Source organism: Pimephales promelas, chromosome 3 (genome assembly GCF_988280905.1).
Source record: "Pimephales promelas chromosome 3, fPimPro1.hap1.1, whole genome shotgun sequence".
In the NCBI taxonomy this organism is placed as follows: domain Eukaryota; kingdom Metazoa; phylum Chordata; class Actinopteri; order Cypriniformes; family Leuciscidae; genus Pimephales; species Pimephales promelas.
The window spans coordinates 538,672-562,354 of NC_142771.1; the positions used below are offsets into that span (position 1 = coordinate 538,672).

The 23,683-nt window shown below is 45.2% G+C and overlaps 2 protein-coding genes across 2 annotated transcripts; one reads left to right on the forward strand and one right to left on the reverse strand.

Moving 5' to 3' along the window:
- Positions 1 to 285: 285 nt before the first annotated feature.
- LOC148981806 (uncharacterized) lies at positions 286 to 3,820 on the forward strand. The gene is made up of 2 exons (XM_089129311.1): positions 286 to 3,541; positions 3,744 to 3,820. The coding sequence occupies exon 1, from the start codon at positions 286 to 288 to the stop codon at positions 3,130 to 3,132; it is 2,847 nt and encodes a 948-aa protein (XP_088985437.1). The 3' UTR covers positions 3,133 to 3,541; positions 3,744 to 3,820.
- A 2,990-nt stretch (positions 3,821 to 6,810) lies between these two features.
- Positions 6,811 to 7,838, reverse strand: LOC148981807 (uncharacterized). The gene is made up of 2 exons (XM_089129273.1): positions 7,321 to 7,838; positions 6,811 to 7,217 (listed from the first exon to the last, which is right to left on the reverse strand). Exons 1-2 carry the CDS (start codon positions 7,664 to 7,666, stop codon positions 6,814 to 6,816), a joined length of 750 nt encoding a protein of 249 aa, XP_088985399.1. The 5' UTR covers positions 7,667 to 7,838; the 3' UTR covers positions 6,811 to 6,813.
- Positions 7,839 to 23,683: the final 15,845 nt, after the last annotated feature.

A 23,683-nucleotide genomic window follows, 5' to 3' on the forward strand; every position in this document is an offset into this window, starting at 1 on the left:
GAAATGAGCAGTACTATAAAGACTATAAGGCCTTCATGGAGGAGACAATAGCTCGTGGAGATGCTGAGCTTGTCCCTGAAGAGGATATCAGCAAGACTCCAGCGTGGTACATTCCTCACCACGGGGTGTATCATCCCCAAAAGCCTTGGTAAAATCCGTGTCGTTTTTGACTGCTCTGTAAGGTTTCAAGGGACATCCCTGAATGACCATCTCCTGACTGGCCCAGAGTTAACCAACACCTTGGTGGGAGTTTTGTGTCGGTTCAGAAAGGGTCGTGTGGCAGTTATGTGTGACATAGAACGGATGTTCCACCAGTTCCATGTTAAGCAAGAGGACCAAGATTATCTCAGATTCTTGTGGTGGAAAGATGGAGATCTTAAAACCCAGCCCTCCATTTATCGAATGAAGGTCCACTTGTTCGGTGCAGCTTCATCACCTGGATGTGCTAACTATGGCCTAAAGCATCTTGCCGCTCAAGGACAAGAACGTTTTAGAGAAGAAACCATCAGGTTCATCCAGAAGAACTTCTACGTCGACGATGGATTGACAAGTGTAGAATCTGAAGACCAAGCAATCCAACTAGTGAATGAAGCAAGAGAGCTGTGTCGCACAGGAAAACTTCGACTGCACAAGTTCATCTCCAACAGCAAAGAAGTCTTAGACGCAATTCCCGAGGAAGAGTGTGCTAAAGCTGTCAAGGATTTGACCATGATGTTGGGAGAACCACTGATGGAAAGAGCACTAGGGGTACAGTGGTGTGTAACTTCTGATGAGCTGCAGTTTAGAGTGGTTGTCAAAGAAAATCCACTTACACGCAGAGGGGTCCTGTCCACAGTTGCTTCTGTGTATGACCCACTTGGATTTGTGGCACCCTTCATCCTGGTAGGAAAGAAGATCCTGCAGCAGATGTGTCGTGACAAGCTGAGTTGGGATGATCCTTTGCCTGATGACCTTAGACCCCTGTGGGAGTCTTGGGTGCAAGATCTAAAAAACTTGGCTGAGGTGAGAGTCCAAAGATACTATCTGCCATCAAGCTTCAAGGTCCAACATTATGAGCTCCACCACTTCTCTGACGCCAGCGTGTCAGGCTATGGAGAGTGCTCGTATTTACGAGCAGTCAGTACATCAGGTGAAGTCCACTGCTCCTTAGTCATGGGAAAGTCAAGAGTAGCTCCTACTAAAGTCATGACTATACCAAGACTCGAGCTGTCAGCAGCAGTGGTAGCAGTCCGGACCAGTGACATGCTTAAGAAAGAACTAGAAATAGACTGCCAACAAGAATGTTTCTGGACTGATTCAAAGGTGGTACTTGGGTACATCGGTAATGAAGCCAGAAGATTTCATGTTTATGTAGCAAATCGAGTTGAGCGTATTAGACTAAGTACAGATGCCGGACAATGGAGATATGTAGCTTCAGAAGATAACCCAGCTGATCACGCCTCAAGGGGTGTCACGGCAAAACAACTCACAGCTTCTAACTGGTTCACAGGTCCAGAGTTTCTTTGGCAGAAAGAGTTACCAACTGGAGAAATCATGGTGGGAGAGATCGAGAGCAGTGACCCAGAGGTCAAGAAAGCTCAGGTTCATGACACTCAGGCAAAAGAAGCAAAAACACTCCTACAGCGTCTGCACAAGTTCTCAGACTGGGCAAGATTGGTGAAAGCTGTTGCCAGACTCAAGCGCCTTGCTAAGGAAATCAAAGGTCTCAAGCCAAGATCCAGTGATGCCTCAAGCTTGGAGGAAAGGAAAGAGGCGGAGCTGACCATAATCAAGATGGTGCAGGAAACAACTCTCTGTCAAGAAATTCAATGCCTTAGACATCATAAGGAGACAAAGCTCAAAGACAAAGTCAGCCAGCTGCACAAGCTATGTCCATTCCTGGATGATCAAGGTGTAATGAGAGTAGGAGGCCGCTTAGCTCATGCTGCCCTACATCTACATGTGAGGTATCCAGCAATCCTTCCTAGAGACAGTCATGTGTCTGCATTGCTCATCAAGCACTATCATGAAAGAGTGTACCATCAAGGTCGAGGAATGACTATTAATGAACTCCGAGCCAATGGTATATGGATCCTGGGTTGCAGCAAGCTTGTTTCATCCCATATTCACAAGTGCACACGTTGCAGAAAGTTCCGAAGATGCACAGAGCAACAAAGGATGGCCGACCTTCCAGAAGATCGGATGGAAACAACTGCGCCATTCACTTACTGTGGAATGGACTGCTTCGGACCGTTTCACATTAAGGAAGGAAGAAAGGAGCTAAAGCGTTATGGGCTTTTGCTCACCTGCATGTGTTCCAGAGGAGTTCACATTGAAGCACTTGATGACTTGACCTCAGATGCCTTTATCAATGCTCTGCGTTCGTTCATCGCCATTCGGGGATCAGTAAGGCAGATAAGGTGTGATCAAGGGACAAACTTTGTCGGAGCAAGGCGTGAGTTCATTGAAGCATTGAAACAGATGGATCAAGAGGAGCTCAAGGATTTGGGCTGCGAGTTCATCATGAACACCCCGGCCTCAAGTCATATGGGTGGTGTCTGGGAAAGGCAGATACGCACTATCAGAAGTGTCCTGGCGTCCATTCTACAACATTCGTCCAGACAACTAGACTCCTCTTCCCTACGAACATTTCTATATGAGGCCATGGCGGTTGTGAATAGCAGACCTCTAACCACTGATCATCTGAACGATTCTACTAGTCCAGAGCCCTTGACACCAAACCACATCTTGACCATGAAGTCCACAATCATTCTCCCACCTCCTGGAAAGTTTGTCAAGGAAGATCTCTACCTCCGCAAAAGATGGCGCAGAGTTCAACTCTTAACCAACAACTTTTGGATACGGTGGAAAAAGGAGTACCTCTTAAATCTCCAACACAGACAGAAGTGGACCAAAGATCGCAGAAATGCAAAGGTCGGTGACATTGTTCTGTTGCAAGATGTTGCCACACCGCGAAACCAATGGAAGCTAGCAAGAGTCATCGAGGTGTATCCTGGAAGTGATGAAAGAGTGAGGAGACTCAAGTTACTTATCAGTGACTCCTCCCTGGATGGAAGAGGAAAGCGTACTTCCAAACCTGTTTACCTGGAGAGACCCATTCAGAAAACAGTTACATTGATAGAAGCAGACTGATGGTTCAATCATACACACAGACACAGTTTATTAGTTGTTTATTAGGATAGAGTTCAATTTTATTTATTCATGCAATATGTTTTGTCTCCAAGTTTAAGAAATCACTTGTGATTTGGTGGGAGTGTAACTGCCTCTGTCGCCAATTTATTTCTGTATTAGCACTTTTACTATTTTCGTTTCTTCTGAATTTAATGTTAACAGCAAGACGGAACTAATTATTGGTTCCGCCCGGAGGTTTCCGGCCGGGCGCTTTTGAGCGACGCACTGAGAAAAACATTACCGCGAAAGAGACTGATGTATCCGCTGTTATCGTGTTTAAGTGCATAAGTTTACAAGAAAATAGGCAGAAAGAAGATACAGAAGATCTGAAAGAATGTTTTAGCACCTCCATGTGATAAGCAGCAATGAGGTTTGTTGACCGTTCATTTTGCTGTGATGGTGTTTGTGTTTACATATGTTTTCATGTGTATTTTTTGTGATGTAACGTTATAACATATAAGATGTCTAACGTTAGCTGTATATGGCCTTGATTATGACACAATATTTGTGAGACATGCATATAGCATTATTTTTTTTGTTTATTTACATTTTCTTTCTTCATCTTCAACCAGTTCTCACGGGTTGACCAGCATTAAAGCCCTGTATTCTAAACAAGACCTCTTGCCTCATGTCTGTCACTGGAGGAGCTACATCAACCATGTAACACACATTTTGGCGCTGTCACACTCCTGACAATATGAGTGTGTAAATCATTGATATTTATTGGCACAGTGAAGTGTCTTTACATGTGTGTTAAACATGTCTGAGAAGTGCACTGCAACACACATCTGCTCTGAACACACGAGAGCATTACTGATAGTTTCACTTCCTTATTTGAGCAGTTTCCTGCATGCGTTCAATTCTAGAAATAAAATCATGACATTATTTCCCACTATCAATGACTCCTGAATTATAAAACAATTTTTATAGCATTTAAAAGTCATTATTAGCATCAGTTCCAGTTTCTACTCATAGATTATAATGTGTTGTTTACTCTGAGGAAAACAGATCTGATCCAGCCTCCTTTATCAACACTACAAATGATCTGGAAGATAGATCTGGGATGTATTTCTCAAGCACCACTGATTTAACTTCCGGCTCCCTGAACTCCTGACTACTGTCTCAATGATGTTCTCCATCTACATGTCATCATCAGAAACATGGTTTCTCCATCACTGTTCTCATCTAGATACTGGAGTGCCTCAGGGCTCAGTGCTGGGACCGCTTCTCTTCTCCATCTACATGTCATCACTAGTGTCTGTCATTCAGAAACATGGTCTTTAGCTATAGAGACGCACGTCACTCCTCTCCTCATGAACTTGCACTGGTTTCACAGTGCTGCACACACACATATTTCATCAACACTTGAGCCTTTAATACTCACACTTCCTCTTCTATATTACCATACATTACGAGCTCATGAAGGGGAACATCTCAGGAAAGGAGACATATTAAACACAACTGCAGAGGTTTATTAAGAATATTAGTAGCAATCATTCAATATGAAAAACAGATGAGGAATCAATAATACAATAATCCTCAGATCATCTCCATCACACAGAACAGAGAGACGATTATACAAGCCATGTTTCCATCCACTTGACAATTGAATTATCTGAAATTTGGTTAAAAAACTCATGCGGATAAAGCTGGTGAAAGTGTGTTTCCATCCAACGGCTTTAAAGCGAATAAAAACCTGTACGTAATGACGTCACATGCTGTTTTGCGATCAAATTGGTATATCGAATTGATTTGAGACATTTTAAGGTGTTTCCATTCATTTTCGCACTGAATCGAACAACATTCAAGCAAACTTTTTTTCATATAAATCAACCAAATAAATAAATAAATCAATAATTTGACACAAAATATTGACTTAAAAACGAGTTTATTGATTTAAAAACGAGTATTGCTTCTGCTAAGGAAAATAGTCTGTTCCGTCTCTGAACTGCGTCCATGGCAACGGTGTGTTATACTAGAAGCGCCGCAGTCTGTTAACTAGAAATAACAAACCACATACATTACAATTCAACCAAACCACGTAAAAACAAGCAAAACTAACCTAAGAAAACAGCGACGCTATAAACATTGCTATGATGATGCCCGTTTATGCCCGACGACAGCAGAGGTGACTGTGGTTTGGGAACGACAGCGCTCCATCAGTTCTGGGAGATCGTGGTTCACGGAAACCCTTTGGTTGAAGCATCTTTTTGCTTTGTCCACTTACATCTGTCTTTGTTGACATCCGCCATGTGTGCGCAAACAGACTGGCCGGAAATGAACTCGTCTTCTGGCGTGTTGCAACCATAAAAGGGCATAAAACTTAATCGCAATTCATTATTTATTCTGCAAATAACGTTTCCATCAGCTTTTACCGCATTAGCCGTATATCGATCAAGAGATAATCCGATGAGACCGAACGTATTTCATTTGAGTCGATTTTCATGAAATTTCATCGAATTTTACTGTTTCCATAAGGCATTTTTCATTCGATATCACTTAATTCGGATAAAAACGTGTCGATGGAAACATGGCTACTGTCTGCGTCTGTCCATTACTGTATTTAATATTATATTTACAGCAGTTTACAGATGAAGCTCAAGAACATGACTGTAGGCAAATATCCATAGAAATGAAAAGAAATCCTAATAAAAGTATTATTGAGATAAAAAAGTGTTTGCTATTGTAAATATTGCTGCAGATTGTGAACTCATCAGTGTTTTACTGTAATATTGTGGGCATCTCTATTTCCTCCGGGGGCTTCGAGTCCTTCCTCCCTGCAAAATAAAAGCATTGCCTGACCTCTGGTGTGTGTTTATCATGATTGCAGATGTTCAGATCAGACGAGTGTGAATCTTCAGAGTGTGTGCGGCTCAAACTCACCAGCTCTTCTTGCACAGATGATCTGAAGAAGAATCACAGTAGGAGCAGCAAACACTGCCATCTCAACAATACTCACAATCACTGCAGGAAACATGAGAGGAAGAAGAAGAGAAACTGGACATGACTGAAGTCAAGGGTCTTCATCTATCAACAGTTATTGATGAAGCATTTACAGACGGACTGATAGTGTAATGTTAGAAAGCTGTCCGTCTAAATCAACGTGTCGTACCTCTGTATAATAATCCAGCAGTTCCTGATGCCGGATCACCTGTGGAGATCACGTGTGTTAGTTCAGGTCAACACACACTTCTACATGTTTACACACACCACACGAGTCCATGAAATGAAGCTAACACAACTCAATGTGCCAATGGTCCTGTAGAATATGACAGTCATATTTCGATGAGTGAACACTGAAGATAACTCCAGCATTACGCACTGAAAAGCACTGATGTGAGAAAGACAGTGATGATGTACCTTTAGAAACGTGTGTGTTTATAGTTGAGGGATCCTGAGAGTGTGTGATGTGGACTGGATTCACTGCTGTCGTTGAATCAGCTTGAGCTGTGAAGATCAATGTTAGTTCAGATGATTCATACTGTACAATATGAGCATCATATTTTAACTGTGATCATCACATTACATAAAGAGTGAACAGTTGGACTGTGACTTCACTGCAGTTCATTAGTTTGAAGCAACGCTTTGAGTTCCTCTTCTGTGAGAGTCAAAGAAGCTTTTGTTCCCTCAGTTTGTTCTGGTTCAGTGATACTGATAGACCTCAGTGTTCCTGACATCATGAGGCTCTTCTAACACTGTTTCCTCACCTGAATACTTGACAGTGTATCTGACTGACGTCTGGACTTGATTTCCCAGAGTAAGCTGACATCTCCACTCTCTGTTGTCATCTTCATCCAGGAGTGTTGTAGTCAGAGTGATGAAACAGTGATATGATGATGATGATGATGATGATATCTGATATCTGGAGTCTGTCTTCAGATCAACACCAGCCTGATTCACCCACAACAGCTCAAATCCCCCAGAACGAACCCAATAATCACAGAAGAATACAGAATACAACTGACAGGAGAGAGTCACAGAGCGGCCTGGACTGATCTCAGTCTGTGAGGATGAAGATGATGATGATGATGATGATGATGGAGACACTGGAACTGAACACAAGACACAAATCACAGACTCTTCAATCATCATCTGAGTTTAAAGGGAGAATCTGCTCTTTTTATATTGAACACATAATCATAAACTCACCATGAAGAACATGCAGAAAAACAATAGCATCAGGTCCTTGTTGTTCTCCGTTCATATATTGTGTGCATCTGTATGCTCCATAATCTTCTTCTGTGACGTTCTTGATGTTCAGAGAGCAGTCAGACTCCAGACTCAGTCTCTCATGTCTCTCTGTGTCTTTATTCTTTATTCCTCCAGTAATCAGTTTAACTCTCCATGGATCTCTGAATCTGTTAATGCAGATCCATGATGTTGATTTGCAGTCAGAAAGAGTTTTATTACAGGACAGAGAGACATCTACACCAGAACTGATGAACACATGATCCTCTCCACTGGTTCCTGAAACACAGTATATGTCAGTGATCATGATGATATAAACAGAAGTATTAAATGATGATATTTGTCCTCACTGTTGCTCACGATCTGAGAGTGTTAAAGTTTCGGCTGAGTTTCGAACGCTCTTTGGGTTGTAAGTTGATGCGAGTGCGGATACATATGGAATGCCAAAGCTGGCTTAATTCAAAATAAATAAATAAATATACAAAGAAATGTCAAAAAAGTACAAATAAATGAGTATTTATACTTTTAATTCCTTCTTTATGTATAATTGTATTTTTTCACACATTTATTTATTTATTTGTTTCCATTTTTATGTTTTTATGTCTACATTTATTTTTATTCTACATTATTATTATTTTCACATTTATTTGCTCCAACATTTCCTTCTCCTTATGCTAATGAGGGGGGCGTGTTTTAACTCAGACATCAGCAATCGAGCTCAGAGTGGCAGTGCTGAAGCTTTGAGGCCACAGTGACCCCTTGTGGTGTGTGACTAAACGAAACGCAAGAGCTGTGCGGTAATTTCACATTTTAAGTCATGTATAGACCTTATTCGCAAACACCGGAAGTAGCTAACCGCGGCCATATTGTTGACATGACATCTGTCCTGCTGCCCCTAGCCGCGCGCTGATTTGAGTTGAGGGGGAGCTTCATCTCGTCAGTATCAAGAGAAGAAAAGCTTGATTGGTGTGTGGACCCACATCAAAATTAAATAATAGTATTAAGTAAAGATCCATCCTTATTGCCAGCCATAACCTATCCGGATATTTATAACGATCTCGATCATACAGTATCCGTATAACGGACAAACTACAATTTACCTCAACAAGGCAACATAATGAACGACACTTGTCTCATTCGTGGAGGTGGAGAAACAAGTGCTTTGTGACATGCAAGATTTGTTGTATTAAAATGTAAAATGTTTTTGTCAATTTTAAGTTTTCATTTAAAATGTTTGTGATTTTAATATAAGTACATGGTTACATATTTGACCACTTGCTTGAGCAACTTAATATATAGAAGTAATGCATGGAATAATTGTCTTACGTTGTTGAAATAGTGAGTATGTGTAAAATAAAAATAGTGAGAACAGGAGTTCTTACAACACCATCACGCTGTTTAAAAAGAAAAACCAGTGATAATACCATGGATAATCCCGACGCTACCTCGCTTGTCCATTGACAGACTGACAGTTTCCGTGGTTTCTATGTCAACAATATGGCCGCCGCAAACACTGATGACGCAGATCGAATGACATCTATATCATCCTAACTGTGTGTAGGTGTTACGTGGTTTAGTGTTGGGGACACTGTTTGTGCTGTTCTTGTTCGTTTTTGTTGTTTTCTGTTTCCTGTCTCATGGGTCACGTGACGTCTCGCCGGTTGCGAGTGGGCGGGGCCGACTGCTTTAAAAGGACGGAGATTCACATCCGCTAGCTCTCTCTCACTGGGGCTAGACCTCGCGCTCACTCTGGTGCGGACGGACGCCGTGCTCTCTCCCATATTCCCTCCTCGTCGTCGTTGCTCATGTCGGAGCGGGTGATGCTCCGAAAGCTCCCATGGGCTCGGCCAATGTTGCCTTTGACCAAAAGGGCGTCATAGGATCGGTGTAAACAGACCATGCATTAACACCGTACCTGGCGTGATATTTGTGTGGGTGCTATGACGAAGTCGTTTATTGTTGTTTTGAGTTGGTGGTATTGGTGACGGGTTTTTCACTTGTTTAGTCTAAGATTATTTTAGAGCAGCAGCCAGTGGACCCGGAAGACTCACCGAGAACTTGTCTTTGTTTTGAACGGGAGGCAGACAAGAGTGTTGGATCCGGTAGATATCAGTGAGCAGGGTTTTTCTTTCTGTTTGCTTTATGTTTATTTTACCACCAGACTTTGTTTCCGTCCTACCTGTCATTCTTATTAACCACTGACAATAAATTACCTTTATATTATCAACGAACGTTTTTGTGGTTTTTTATATGTTATGATGTCCCCGATTAAATTCATTTAGGGGGCACGTAACAGTAGGGTAGGCTATATAGGGTTAACACACATAGCATACATGAACAGAAACTGCACTTCAACGGGTCTGATAGCAGATACTTGGACATGAAAGCGCATGAAAGCATCCGCTATTAATAACAGAGTAAACGCGGGGATAGGGCTGATAGTTTGCGTTTGGTTTGTGTTTATTGTCGATGAGACTCGCACACCAGCGCAGAAAAGGAAAGAAATTGTCATTAACGTGAAACGTTGCGCGTCACATTCATAGGCTCTGTAGAGGCTATATAGTTTCCTCCCATAGATCCCATTATTACCAAAAAGCTTAAGCAGGTTGTATGAATTTTATCATCGTTTTATACGCAATTTTAGTCAAATGGCCGCACTGTGTTAACCTCAGCTAAGTCCTGTTTTAGATGGTCAGAGTCAGCTCAAGAGGCGTTTGACGGTCTAAAAACTCTCTTTACCTCTGTGCCCATTCTTCTCACTCCGGATGACAGTTTATGGTTGAGGTCGCCGCTTCTGAGGTGGGGTAGGTGCCGTTCTTTCTCAGCGGTCAGCCTCTGATGGTAAGATACACCCGTGCGCTTACTTTTCTCATCGACTCTCTCCCGCAGAACGTAATTACGATGTCGGTAATCGCGAACTGCTTGCCATCCGCCTGGCTTTGGGGGAATGGTGACAGTGGTCAGAGGGCTCCACCGTCCCTTTTATTGTCTGGACTGACCATCGTAATTTGGAATATATCCGTTCTGCTAGAGTTTGAATGCGCGTTATTGTGAACTTTTACTTCTAAAGTGTTTGAAAACTCAGAAGCGAAAACCAGGAGACTCGGAAGTATCTTTTTAAGCCGTGTTCTTTATTGCTGTTGCATTGCTGTAGTCTGCTTTGTCCAAAAATCTGACTAAAGGCAAAATACTTTGTGTTCATACACCTTACAAGGGGGAGGGGTTACATAGAGGTGTAGACACTCTGAAACAAAGCATGTAAATGAGGCACAGGATTCAGCTCGTTACTAGAAATTCCCCATCCCTGATCTCATCAGCATAACAGTGTCATGTATAGATGGTAATCCAATCAGACTCATTGTATCACCCACACCTTCACATTATCATAGAGTTTAATGGGGAGGGGTTACATCGAGGGGGAGACACTCTGAGCATAACTATTCAGATTGAGTCTGGGGCTTCCAGAGCCATTAAAACAGTCTGTCTTTGAGTTGGACTCGAGAGCTTCTTAAAATATACTAGGCCGTATTTCTGTTCAAGGAAGTTGTTGTTCAGTCCTGTTAGAATGCTGAATTGAAAGATTATCGTTATTACATTTTTTTTATTTTGAAGAGTGGAAGTTTAAGTTTAAAACATTAAAAATGTGTTCATACACATTATACCTCTGTGCTGAATATTATTTAAGATTTCACATGACTGTTTACCAGGAATAAAATGGGACTCATATTATGAAGTTCCCGGAAGTGCGGTTGTTGTTGTTAGAGCACGAACGAGGTGGTGTAACGTTTGGTGTTGACGAATAAACGGATGATCGATTCTGAAGTGGATCTTTTTGTATAACGTGTGTGTATCAATACACAACTCTGAGATCACAACGTGAATGTGTGCAAGAATAAACTGAGCATGTTCAAATGAACTCTTTCCAGACTAATTCCACTAAATGTGTTTAGAGAAAATACAGATTTCTTTACCTGTGAGAAGTGAAGAGAGAATGATCAGTCCCAGCAGACACAGATCACACTGATCAGACATTTCTGCTTCTGTCCGTCTTCCTCTTCATTAGATATAGTGACAGCTCTTCCTCTTCATTAGATATAGTTACAGCTCCTCCTTTAATCATCATCAGCTCCTCCTGTGGTTATTGACTTCATCTTATCTGATGAACTGTTTACATCCGTTACTGTAGTGACACTATTTCAGTCCATGACAGTGAAGTGTTGCTCTCTCTCTCTCTCTCTCTCTCTCTCTCTCTCTCTCTCTCTCGCTCTCTGTGTATGTGTGTGTTGCGAGAAGTGCATTTGCTGTTAATGTCATTGGCTCAACAGACTGATTCAGTGTGATTTCCAGATGATGGAGGTTTTGCAGGATGCATCTGAACACATTCAGAGAATAGCTCTTCTCAGAACAGATTAAAACACTGATAAAGCTGTGAAGCCCATTTGAGGAAGTGTCTAGAGACTGTGAAACATGGTGTCGAAATGTTCAGCGTTTTCTTATAGCCCAGAGTGTGGTTGTCAACCTTTTTTTCAGCGTGTCACACTATGTCTAAGTTCAAGTTTCACGGGCCGCATATCATTTACATTTAGTGTCACCAATGCAAACTAACCAGATATTGAGCATTAAGGTATCTAAATGATTACACTTACATTTATTATTATTATTATTAGAGAGTATAATTCTACTTACCATTAATGGGACACCTGATGTTGTCGGGAGCAGACCAATTTGGTGAAATTTGGCTCAAAAGGAGTAACAGCACAATGAAGTTGCGACTGTAAGTTGCAGTCTGTAAGACGCGCACGGAAACGTGACTTGATGCGCGTCATTGCAGAAAATGTGCGTTCGCAAATGTACGTCGACCCAAATATGGAAAGCACTTTTGAACTTAATAATCTGAGGTTTAGTCCAGAGATGTTTCGCCACATTTCTGTAACTGAGGATGACTGTTGCGCGGTATGGCTGTGTCCTCTTGCCTGAACATCCATCAGTTCATCTTCCAGTGCGCGGCGGGACAAGCCGATGTTGCAGTCAAGTCCTTGATTTTTTCCACAGGGAAAGTCAATGTCTCTCTGATGAAATGTCCTGCAGATTTTATCACTCAAAATCACAAAACGAGGTGAATTTTTCCTGCATTTGACTGACAGTTTTAACGAACCGTTCTTTCTGTTGTATGTCCGGTACACCCTCACACGCGTCATTCAGAAGTGGAAAGTGAGTTAAATCATCATCTTCGAGTTGTGCCGTGTCCAGCCCTAGCTTCATTTTGAAACTCTCAACACAACCCAACAGGTCATCAACATGCTTTTCGTCACCTTGAAGTTGTAAGTTCAGCTTGTTTAGGTGAGCTGTGACGTCTGAAAGAAAAGCAACGTTTGTTTCCACTCGTTGTCTCTCAAGACTGGAAATCTTTCATTAAGAAAGTTGACTATCTCGGGGAGTACAGCCAGAAAGCGATGCAAGACTTTTCCACGACTTAGCCATCTCACTTCACTGTGCAGGATGAGGTCTCCGTAAGCTGATGTCCAGTTCGCCCAACAACGTCATAAAACGGCAGAGCATTAGAGGCCGCGCTCGAATGAAGTTGACCAGCTTGACCACAGTGTTCATAACCTCCACGAAGTCTCCATCCACTAACTTGCTCCATAGTGCTTGTTGATGCACAATACAGTGAAATGCCAACAAGTCAGGGGAGATTTTCCGCATTTCAGCAACGAGACCCTTAGCTATCCGATCACAGAAAACGCATGAAGTGACCAGATGTAGGCTAAACAGCCACTTTGAATCCATCTTCAACTTTTGTGGAAAGTTGACTAAAGTTGTGTCGCTCGAGTCGTCTTCTCTGATACGGAGAATGGTGGCGAATACACTCCCCCTGCAAGACATAGGCACATAGCCAGGAGAGCGTGAACGCGCATGACGTCACTGGCAGTCTCAGATTCGAGCCCGAATCCCTCTAATTTATTTTACTGTACAGGATTATAGAGGCGATCTCAGTGATCAGAGAAGGGCTAATTCAGCCCATCAGGCAAGTGTTTAAGCATGTATGGGTTAGAAAACGGCTATTTTTAACATGAAATGTTGCGCAATGCACCTTTAATCATTTATTATTTATTTAAAAAAAAAATACCGGGTATTTTAATTCATCCTTTAGAATCATGTATTAAAGACGATAAAAATATTCAAACAGATCAAAGTTACTATGGTGATGTCACAGGTCGAGGGGAGGAACGCTCGGGTGACCAACCACCCCCCTCTAACTGAGTCACCACCGTGAGGAGCCGACACCACAGGCACACAACAGAGGACCCGGAGACAGAGATAAGTTTCAAAGGAGTAACAATCTTTATTACACCAAGGGTTTCTCACAGTTCAAGAGACTCTCGTCGATGTACGATGATGGACCAGGGGGGTTGAAGCTTACTTCTCCCCAGCGGTGCTGCAGACTTCCAGACCCAAGAGTAAGTATGACAGGTAAGGATTCTTCACAGTACAGGGTTCTCTCGTTGGTGCACAGTAATGAAGCAGTGGATTAAAAGCTTACTCTTCCCCCAGCGGTGCTGCAGACTTCCAGACTCAGACAGTAAGTATGGCAGGTGAGGATATTCACAGTACTCTCTCTTCAGTTCACAATAGCCAGACAGTGAGTCATAAGGTTACTTTACCAGCGATGCTGTGTGCTTCTGGGCTCAAACAGCACGTAGAACAGGTGGGGATATTCACAGTACACAGTACTCTCTCTTCAGTTCACTGTATCACTCTGGGCTTCTGACGGGGGGCAGATATAATAACCTTCCACGAACATGTAAGCATGGATAAGGGCCACTTCTCAACAAAGACACAGCACACTTGTGTTCACTTCAATTCCACAGAAATAAATCAATGTGTATCAATAAGGCAAAAGCACTGCAATTCACTCACACGATAGGGTTGGACAGAGGCCCCACTCCGTCCGTTGCGCTCGTTTACAGGGGTTTCACTTTTAATTCCTCCTCATCACACTCTGAAACACATAGCTACTCCAACAGTCAGATCCACATTCACTGTATCCTCTTCAAACGGTTCAAATGTTCATAAGATGAAAACAATTCACTTATCTTTCCTCTCTCCTTCCACAGCACAGATCCAGTCCTAGCTCGGTCCAGCGGTCTTCCCACAAACGATCACTCTGACCCAGCAGCCTCAAATGGGTGATCTCCACACCCCAACGATTTTTCCAAGGAAGCCTGTATCCAGCACTGCCCAGAGTCAACCCACTTTAATGTCTGATCTTGTCAACCCTTTGGACTCTTCACACTCTGTACACCCACCGAACGCGCCCCAAACACTCTCTGAATGCCCCTTTTATATCGTGGCTTATGAAACAGGGAGCCTGTGTGAGCGCCGCTCCTCTCTCTCTCACACCTGCAATGCATTAGCGCTAATCAGTACGGGCATGTTTCCATCACACCCGGAACCGTAGTGGAGTGTTGCACCCAATACGTTCCCCTAGGAAACTCAGGACTCTCAAGAAGGTTCCGTTTACTGAGCGATTTTGTCACCCGTGACCGTTACAAAACACACTTGAGTTTAGATTGCGCACCAGAGGAGAGAGAGAGAGAGGTTTACAAAACTTTATTTAAAACACTTAATATTCAACAAATAACATTATTTGTATATATGGAAAAAAAAAAAAACACATTAAAATTCCAAAAACCAAATTTCCATCGTAACCAACACAAAGCATCATTAACGCACCACATATCACTGAAACCATCTCATTATTTACAAGACTATAGTATGCAAATTCTATCTTTAGTCTACCAGCCACTAATTTCAAAAACATCACGTCAACATTAATACTTTTATGCTGCAATCCTTGATTTTTCCTGGTTTTCCATATTGTCAATTTCGCAGTTCCTGTTAAATAATTTAACAGACACATCTTCCTTATTTTTGAAAAATTATATCACACCCCCAATAAAAACTTCCTCTGAGAAATCTTCACCAAAACTTGAAACAATCTATTAAGAACTTCAGAAAGACCTTCCAGTCTTTAACAATTTAAAAACAAATGTTCTAGATTTTCTTCCTCTCCACAAAACCTGCATCCCACCCCTACTGCTGGGTTCAGGTGTGCCACATGTTTGTCCGAAAATTGATTCTGAAATAAGTATATACTAAAGTGCAACAAATTAAATGTCCAGCAGAGGGCACCAGCGTCATTGAAGCTTAGCCTTTTGCACACCCGCCCCCGAATTTCTTTAACAAATTTGTAATTAGAGAAAAGGCTTATTAGTCTTTGCTGGTGTCATCAGGTAGGGCAGGCAGTTTAATCAGACGAGCCACAGGCCTCGTGTAACTTTTGTCTTTGACATTCACTACCGCTGTGCGGACTCGTCCATCTTGTCCGGGAATGACTTTGGCTACAGTACCTGTTTGCCATAAGGCTCTGGGTGCTTGCTAGTCCACAATCACCACAACTTCACCAATTTGAAGGTTGTCTGACTCTCTTTGCCATTTTTGTCGTCGTTGCAAGTCGGGGAGGTAATGCCGAATGAAACATTTCCAGAAATTTTCAATTAGAATCTGGCTATGGCGCCATCTCCTACGACTGAGCATTTCCGATTCCGGATAAACAACTTGTGGTAATCCAGAAGATGGACGTCCTATGAGGAGGGAATTAGGTGTCACTGGGTCTATATCTGCTATGTCTGAGGAAACATATCCCAATGGTCTGGAGTTTAAAAAGCTGGACGAAACAACCGAAGGTTGGACTGAGGGAGATCCGCCATCGTAGGAATTTCGGGCTTCCCTCGCCATTTCTTACATTCAAAGCAGCTGCGCTAGTGTCTTTTTACTGCCTCTCATGATCCAATATTTTCGTCTCACTTCTGCGAACACGCACTCAGGTCCTGGATGTAACAGGAGGTTGTCGTGATGTTGAATCAGAAGCTTTACAAGAGGGTGAGCAGGATCTAAGACAATAGGGTGTAGAGTGTCTGAGTCCAAGTGCTTACATCTGCGATCAGTTTCTCACTCCTATACGGAAGTGTGTCCATTTGCCACAATTTCTGTACATTGTTGAACAGTTCGGCTTCTGCTGACAAAGTGGAGGTTAATAGACAGACACTGTTGTGGTGGGAGCTGACTGGCAAGGAATTGAGGGGCCCTGCAGAGTCCACCCGAGTCTGGTTTTCACAGCGGCAGGACCGCCAGGAGGTCAGAGACGAACGGGCTCTGTAGCTGTGATTAAATGTGGATAATCTGAGCCAATGAGTAAGAGTGGTTGAGCCTGCTGCATTGAGGGAATGGGCAGACCTTGCAGATATCTGTATTTCTTCTGAAGCAACTTAACAGTGTAAGTGTGTTTTGTGAGGTTCAGTTCTTTGGCTGTAAAAGCTCTTTCAATGGTGAAGGATTTGTTTGGCTGAAATGCAGAAGCTACTGAGAATGAAACAGCCACCCCATGAACAACCCATATGTCTTGTCTCACAGTACGGAGGGCTATATCTTCAGGAAGTCCTTGAAGATCAAGTTGCTGTGCTGCTTCATACAGTAACATTGTCTTCTCTGATCCGTCATCCAATATAGCGTATGCGTCAAGTTCCTTCTCTCCATTTCTCAAGATCACTCGGCTGACCTTCAAAAGAACTTTGCTGCCTGCAGTTGGTCTGTCCATATACAAAGTCTCTACTTCTGAGTTCACAAGACAACCTTTTTTTGCTGAAGCTTGTGTTTCATGTTTACCTTTGGCATTGAAGTCATGCAGTATTTCTAAATATCTCTTTTCACATTTGGCTTTAAGATTACATTGTGAGATCTGGTGGTCACGGCCACACCTAAAGCACTTCTGATTTGACTTCAGCCAAGACTCCACTTGATCTTGATTCAGCAGTTTGAAATTAGCGCACTGATTGAAGTAATGCTGCACAGTGTTGCAGAAGGGGCAGTACTTTGTCAGTTTCTCCTTCTTGACTGCTGTAACACTTGCTGGTTTACTCTGTTCGCCACCATCCAAGACAGTAGCAAATCGTTGAACCGGCTTGCAATTCCTTTGCTGTTCTCTCTGTGGCTGAGAGTAGGCTCTGCTTACATTACTAACGTACTGTGACTCATCCTCTTGTATTCTGAGCTCATATTCAAGCCAATCGCTGAGTTCTATTAGAGTTGGAACTGGGTTCTGAATGGGGTTAACAAACCTTCTGAAGTTTGCTTTAAGATCATGAGGCAATTTGGCAAGGAGACGTGAAACATGTGACCCACATTTGAGCTCTGTCCATCCTTTAGCTCCAAGTTGGTGCAGCATTCCAACTCATGCACGCACATTGAGGGCAAACATTCTCAAAGATTTAGTGTCACCACTCCTGATTTTTGGGCCATCCATAAATTCTGCAATTCTTTGTAGTGCGAGTTGATGTGGTTGACCATAAAGTGCAGTTAGAGACCTCATGGTGTTGGTGTATGGGTACCTGCTGTTGACGTACGAGTCTGCAATGAGCAAGGCATTCTCCTGTTTCAGATGATCGAGTATTTGGTACTTGAAACGTTCTGTAGCCTCGGCAGGTAGCAAATCCTCCAGTGCAATTTTGAGTCATGCAAACTCTGGGATTGTCACTGCAAAAATGAGGAATGGTGGGAATAGGACCTCTGTAGGTGGGCTCTACATGAGGATATGGAAGAGAAGGAGGGCATACTGGGTGGTATGGCTGATATGTCTCAGGCTGAGCATAATCTGCGTACTGTCGTGGGGTCAAGAAGCTTGATTTGTCTGTAGGATTAGGAGCTGATTGACCATAGCTGTCTGAGTGTCTCTCATGTGCATGGTGAGCTAATGTAACCCTTGGAGAAAGTCTCTCATCTTGATAGACTGGACTTGTAGCTGGAATCCCATGATAAGGTTGCTGATAACCATATGGTTCAGTGGAAGGGAAATAGCTGACGGGTTTGCAGTTCAGACTATGATCTTTATAAGTCCCATACGTAGCTGCTGTCTCTTGACTATAGTCCTGAGCCATAAACTGAACAGCTGCGGGATATTGGTTGCGATCTCTTTGGTCAGTGGACATATAGTTATGGCCTCAGTGGTCTGTGTTGTAGTAACCATGTGGTCTATCTATGTGCCTAATACCAGGTTGAGGATATATAGCATCTTCTTGATGGGCTAGCTTGTGTTGGGATTGAGTTGGTTCATAAGAAGAGAAAGGATGACTTGAAGTTAGCCGAGTTGCCGAGCCTGGTAGTCTCAGGTCTCCTAGATTGTCAGTGAGATAATCTCTTTGTGACTGACAGAATGAGAATGCAGAAGGTCACCTCGTGAATCAACAGACAGTGCCCTCATGGGCTGAGGAGAATCGTCTTGATCTCTAGGCAGAACTGTCCTGCCCTCAGTGGCTGCTGTATATGGACTTGAGGAGAGAACTCTCTGATCTGCATAAATAATTCGCCTTGGAGAAGTCCGAGTACGGGGCATTGGCCGCGGCGGTTTGTTGGGCCAGTTGCTCCCCTCCAAGAGATCCACAGCTTTGTTTGTAAAGGACACCATTGCAGATTTTGACACCATTACATCTGCGAGAGAAAGTCCAAACAAACAGTGAAGAATATCAACTTTTTGGCTTAAAGTGCATGTCTTGTAAAGATGATAAAGAGTATAGTTCAGATCAGCCAATAGCTCACCTGTTCCCTCCTCAGTAACATTCCCATTTACAAGAAATGTGTCTTGCATTTGGTCTTCAAATTTGGTGTTGAAAAACACTGACGCATCAACAGTAAGAGAGGCACAGTCCGTGACATTCATCTGGTAGGAGAACAAAGACACAATTAAGTCAAGCACAGGCAAAAGGAAAACCCTAAGCAGTAAGGCAGGAGTCACACACCTTTGCGGTTTGAGTCAGGCACTGTCCGGTCAAATTATGAAGCAGAATGTTTGGAAATGGATCACGGCACACTTCCACTAAGGCTTGACCAGGTACAGTTTGGCCATATGTACATCTGGGAAACATCATAACAAGATAAAGAACTGACCAACCACAAGACGACAAAATAAAGCATCACTCACTTGGCACAAGACTCAACTTTCAGTCCCATAACTGCAACGCTGTAGGTCTGCGGTGCGTATACGGTCACGTCAAACTTGGGCAAAACTAAACCAGAAACAAAGTGCTTTAGATTAAGGCCTCAGATCTGTCATTGAACTTCCATTACACAACAACTTACCGTATTTTTTCACCTCAAAGACTTGGGATACTAGTGTTGGGACTCTTCACTCCACGGCTACTCCATTCTGCGACACCTAGGTCTTCGTGTCTGATGGACGGACGGACGGACGGACGGACGGACGCACGCACGGACGGAAGGACGCACGCACAGACGGACGGACGCACGCAAGCACGGACGGAAGGACGGAAGGACGCACGCACGGACGGACGCACGCACGGACGCATGCACGGACGGACGGACGCACGCACGGACGGACGGACGCACGCATGGACGGACGGACGGACGCACGCACGCACGGACGGACGCACGCACGGTAGGACGGACGGACGGACATCCTTCCAACCATCATATTAAAAGACCACATTCAATAACAAAAGCTAGTATAGACCATTACAACACAAGACTACATTTTTTCATTTTATATTTAAGTCATGTACCAATTTCTAGAGTAAGAATCAAAGTAACAGACATACCGACACTGAAGTTGCGATAAAAATTCAGGCCCTTGTACTTCAGACACTGGGGTAAACTAAAGTGGCATTCTAATCAGAAGTGCCACACACTGAAATATCCAGATTAAAAGCCCAAACAAAAAACCTGATTGAGGCACACAGACACCCTTTCAGCACTCAGACGTCTTCCTGGCTCCATGATCCGGATGCTCTGATCTACCACACAGAGATTCTGCTTGAGCAGCAACCACCAGAACGTTTCCCTCCGCAGGAACAGCCGTAGCTGGAGAAAACTGCAGAGACACCTGGAACAAGGACCAACACGCTGTAGGACACACACCAACATTCCCAAATTGAAAAATCGCCACATCATACAGTACCTGGTTCTGGAAATGCATATCGGTGTCAAACGGCACACTAGCAGCAACTGCATTCTCACTGGGAAGAACGCTGTGGACCAGAATCTGGACTGCTGGAGCCATATCAACGCTGACGGACAACTGGAACGTCACAGAGCCACTTGTGACTTCATCACCAGCCTTTGCTTTAACTGTCTGAAATCCATGGAGGATGATCACTCCTTTGGATAAGACCTGACAGAAGACATAGGTGTGCAAGTTGTGGAACAAACAGACCAGCAAACTTAACCACAAAACTAATGTCCACTCACCATATAGATTATGTCAGCGCTGTAGCTACCAGCCTCTCCAACATATGAATACTCCACGGTCACTGGAAACGAAGCACCACATTTGAGCGGCTGATTGAGCTTCACTATAGTCAGTTCACTAAACGATGGGTTGTCGGGAGAAACAGGTAGGAGAAGCTGAACAAACCTTGTATCTGTAGTGAAGTATGGCGATTTATAACCATAAAAAAACCTCTGGTTTAACACTCGCCTGGGGAAGATAAAACTTAATCAGTATCATGCTAGAGAAAGTCTTAATTTTTTACAAAATACAAGTCTTACCACCAGATTCAGATCAGCCTTAAGATTAGCAGTGTTTAGGGAGAACGCAGCCCGTCCATTCTTGTTTGTGGTTAGATTCAACAGCAGTTTGTTGGGCCAGTTGCTCCCCTCCAAGAGATATACAGCTTTGTTGTAAAGGACACCATTGCAGATTTTGACACAATTACATCTATGAGAGAAAGTCCAAACAAACAGTGAAGAATATCAACTTTGTAGCTTAAAGTGGATATCTTCTAAATATGATAGAGTACATAGTTCAAATCAGCCAATAGCTCACCTGTTCCCTCCTCAGTAACATTCACATTTACAAGAAATGTGTCTTGCATTTGGTCTTCAAATTTGGTGCCCGTGGCATTCATCTGGTAGGAGAACAAAGACACAATTAAGTCAAGCACAGGCAAAAGGAAAACCCTCAGCAGTAAGGCAGGAGTCACACACCTTTGCAGTTTGAGTCAGGCACTGTCCGGTCACATTATGAAGCAGACTGTATGGAAATGGATCACGGCACACTTCCACTAAGCCTTGACCAGGTACAGGTTGGCCATATGTACATCTGGGAATCATCATAACAAGATAAAGAACTGGCCAACCACAAGACAAGAAAATAAAAGCATCACTCACTTGGCACAAGACTCAACTTTCAGTCCCATAACTGCAACGCTGTAGGTCTGCAGTGCGTTTACGGTCACGTCAAACTTGGGCAAAACTAAACCAGAAACAAAGCGCTTTAGATTAAGGCCTCAGATCTGTCATTGAATTGCCCTCACACAACAACTTACCATATTTTTTCACCTCAAAGACTTGGGAGACTAGTGTTGGCACTCTTCACTCCATGGCTACGCCATTCTGCGACACCCCGGCCTAGTCGCAGTCGCCTAGGTCTTCGTGTCTCACTGCCTCATCGCTTCTCTGGCTACGTGGTGTGCTCCACCTCAATCACCTCTGGTAATCCCCTTGGTAGTGTTGGGACTCTTCACTCCATGGCTACTCCATTCTGCGACGCCACCGTGGGATGCAGTCCTGACTGTGGGCTGGGTCTCCGTCTGCCCTTCCCTGCTCAAGGTCATCCCCCTGGCTGTCACCACCATCTGCACCAACCTTTCCTCCAGCTACGGACGGATGGCCGCCGTGGGATGCAGTCCTGACTGTGGACAGGCTGTCCGTCTGCTCTTCCCTGCTCAAGGCCTTGGAGGGACGGACGGAACGGACGGACGACTTGGGCGGACGGGACGGACGGACGGACGGACGGACGGACGACTTGGGCGGACGGGACGGACGGACAGACGACTTGGGCGGACGGGACAGGACGGACGGACGGACGACTTGGGCGGACGGGACGGGACGGACGGACGACTTGGGCGGACGGGACGGGACGGACGGACGACTTGGGCGGACGGGACGGACGGACGGACGACTTGGGCGGACGGGACGGACGGACGACTTGGGCGGACGGGACGGACGGACGACTTGGGCGGACGGGACGGACGGACGACTTGGGCGGACGGGACGGACGGACGGGCGGACGGGACGGACGGACGACTTGGGCGGACGGGACGGACGGACGACTTGGGCGGACGGGACGGACGGACGACTTGGGCGGACGGACGACTTGGGCGGACGGGGCGGACGGGACGGACGGACGGACGACTTGGGCGGACGGGACGGACGGGCGGACGGGATGGACGGACGACTTGGGCGGACGGGACGGACGACTTGGGCGGACGGGACGGACGGACGGACGACTTGGGCGGACGGGGCGGACGACTTGGGCGGACGGACGGACGACTTGGGCGGACGGACGGACGACTTGGGCGGACGGGACGGACGACTTGGGCGGACGGGACGGACGACTTGGGCGGACGGGACGGACGACTTGGGCGGACGGGACGGACGGACGGACGGACGACTTGGGCGGACGGGACGGACGACTTGGGCGGACGGGACGGACGACTTGGGCGGACGGGACGGACGACTTGGGCGGACGGGACGGACGGACGGACGGACGACTTGGGCGGACGGGACGGACGGACGGACGACTTGGGCGGACGGGGAACCATGAAAAAAGGTTGGTGCAGGTGGTGGTGACAGCCAGGGAGATGGCCTTGAGCAGGGAAGAGCAGACAGAGCCCCAGCCCACAGTCAGGACTGCAGGGTGTCCGTCTGCTCTTCCCTGCTCAAGGCCTTGGACGGACGGGACGGACGGCTTGGACGGACGGACGGACGACTTGGGCGGACGGGACTGACGACTTGGGCGGACGGGACGGACGGACGACTTGGACGGACGGACGACTTGGGCGGACGGACGGACGACTTGGGCGGACGGGACGGACGGACGACTTGGACGGACGAGACGGACGGACGACTTGGGCGGACGGGACGGGCGGACGACTTGGGCGGACGGGACGGGCGGACGACTTGGGCGGACGGGACGGGCGGACGACTTGGGCGGACGGGACGGACGGACGACTTGGACGGACGACTTGGACGGACGAGACGGACGGACGAGACGGACGGACGACTTGGACGGACGGACGACTTGGGCGGACGGGACGGGCGGACGACTTGGGCGGACGGGACGGGCGGACGACTTGGGCGGACGGGACGGGCGGACGACTTGGGCGGACGGGACGGGCGGACGACTTGGGCGGACGGGACGGGCGGACGACTTGGGCGGACGGGACGGGCGGACGACTTGGGCGGACGGGAC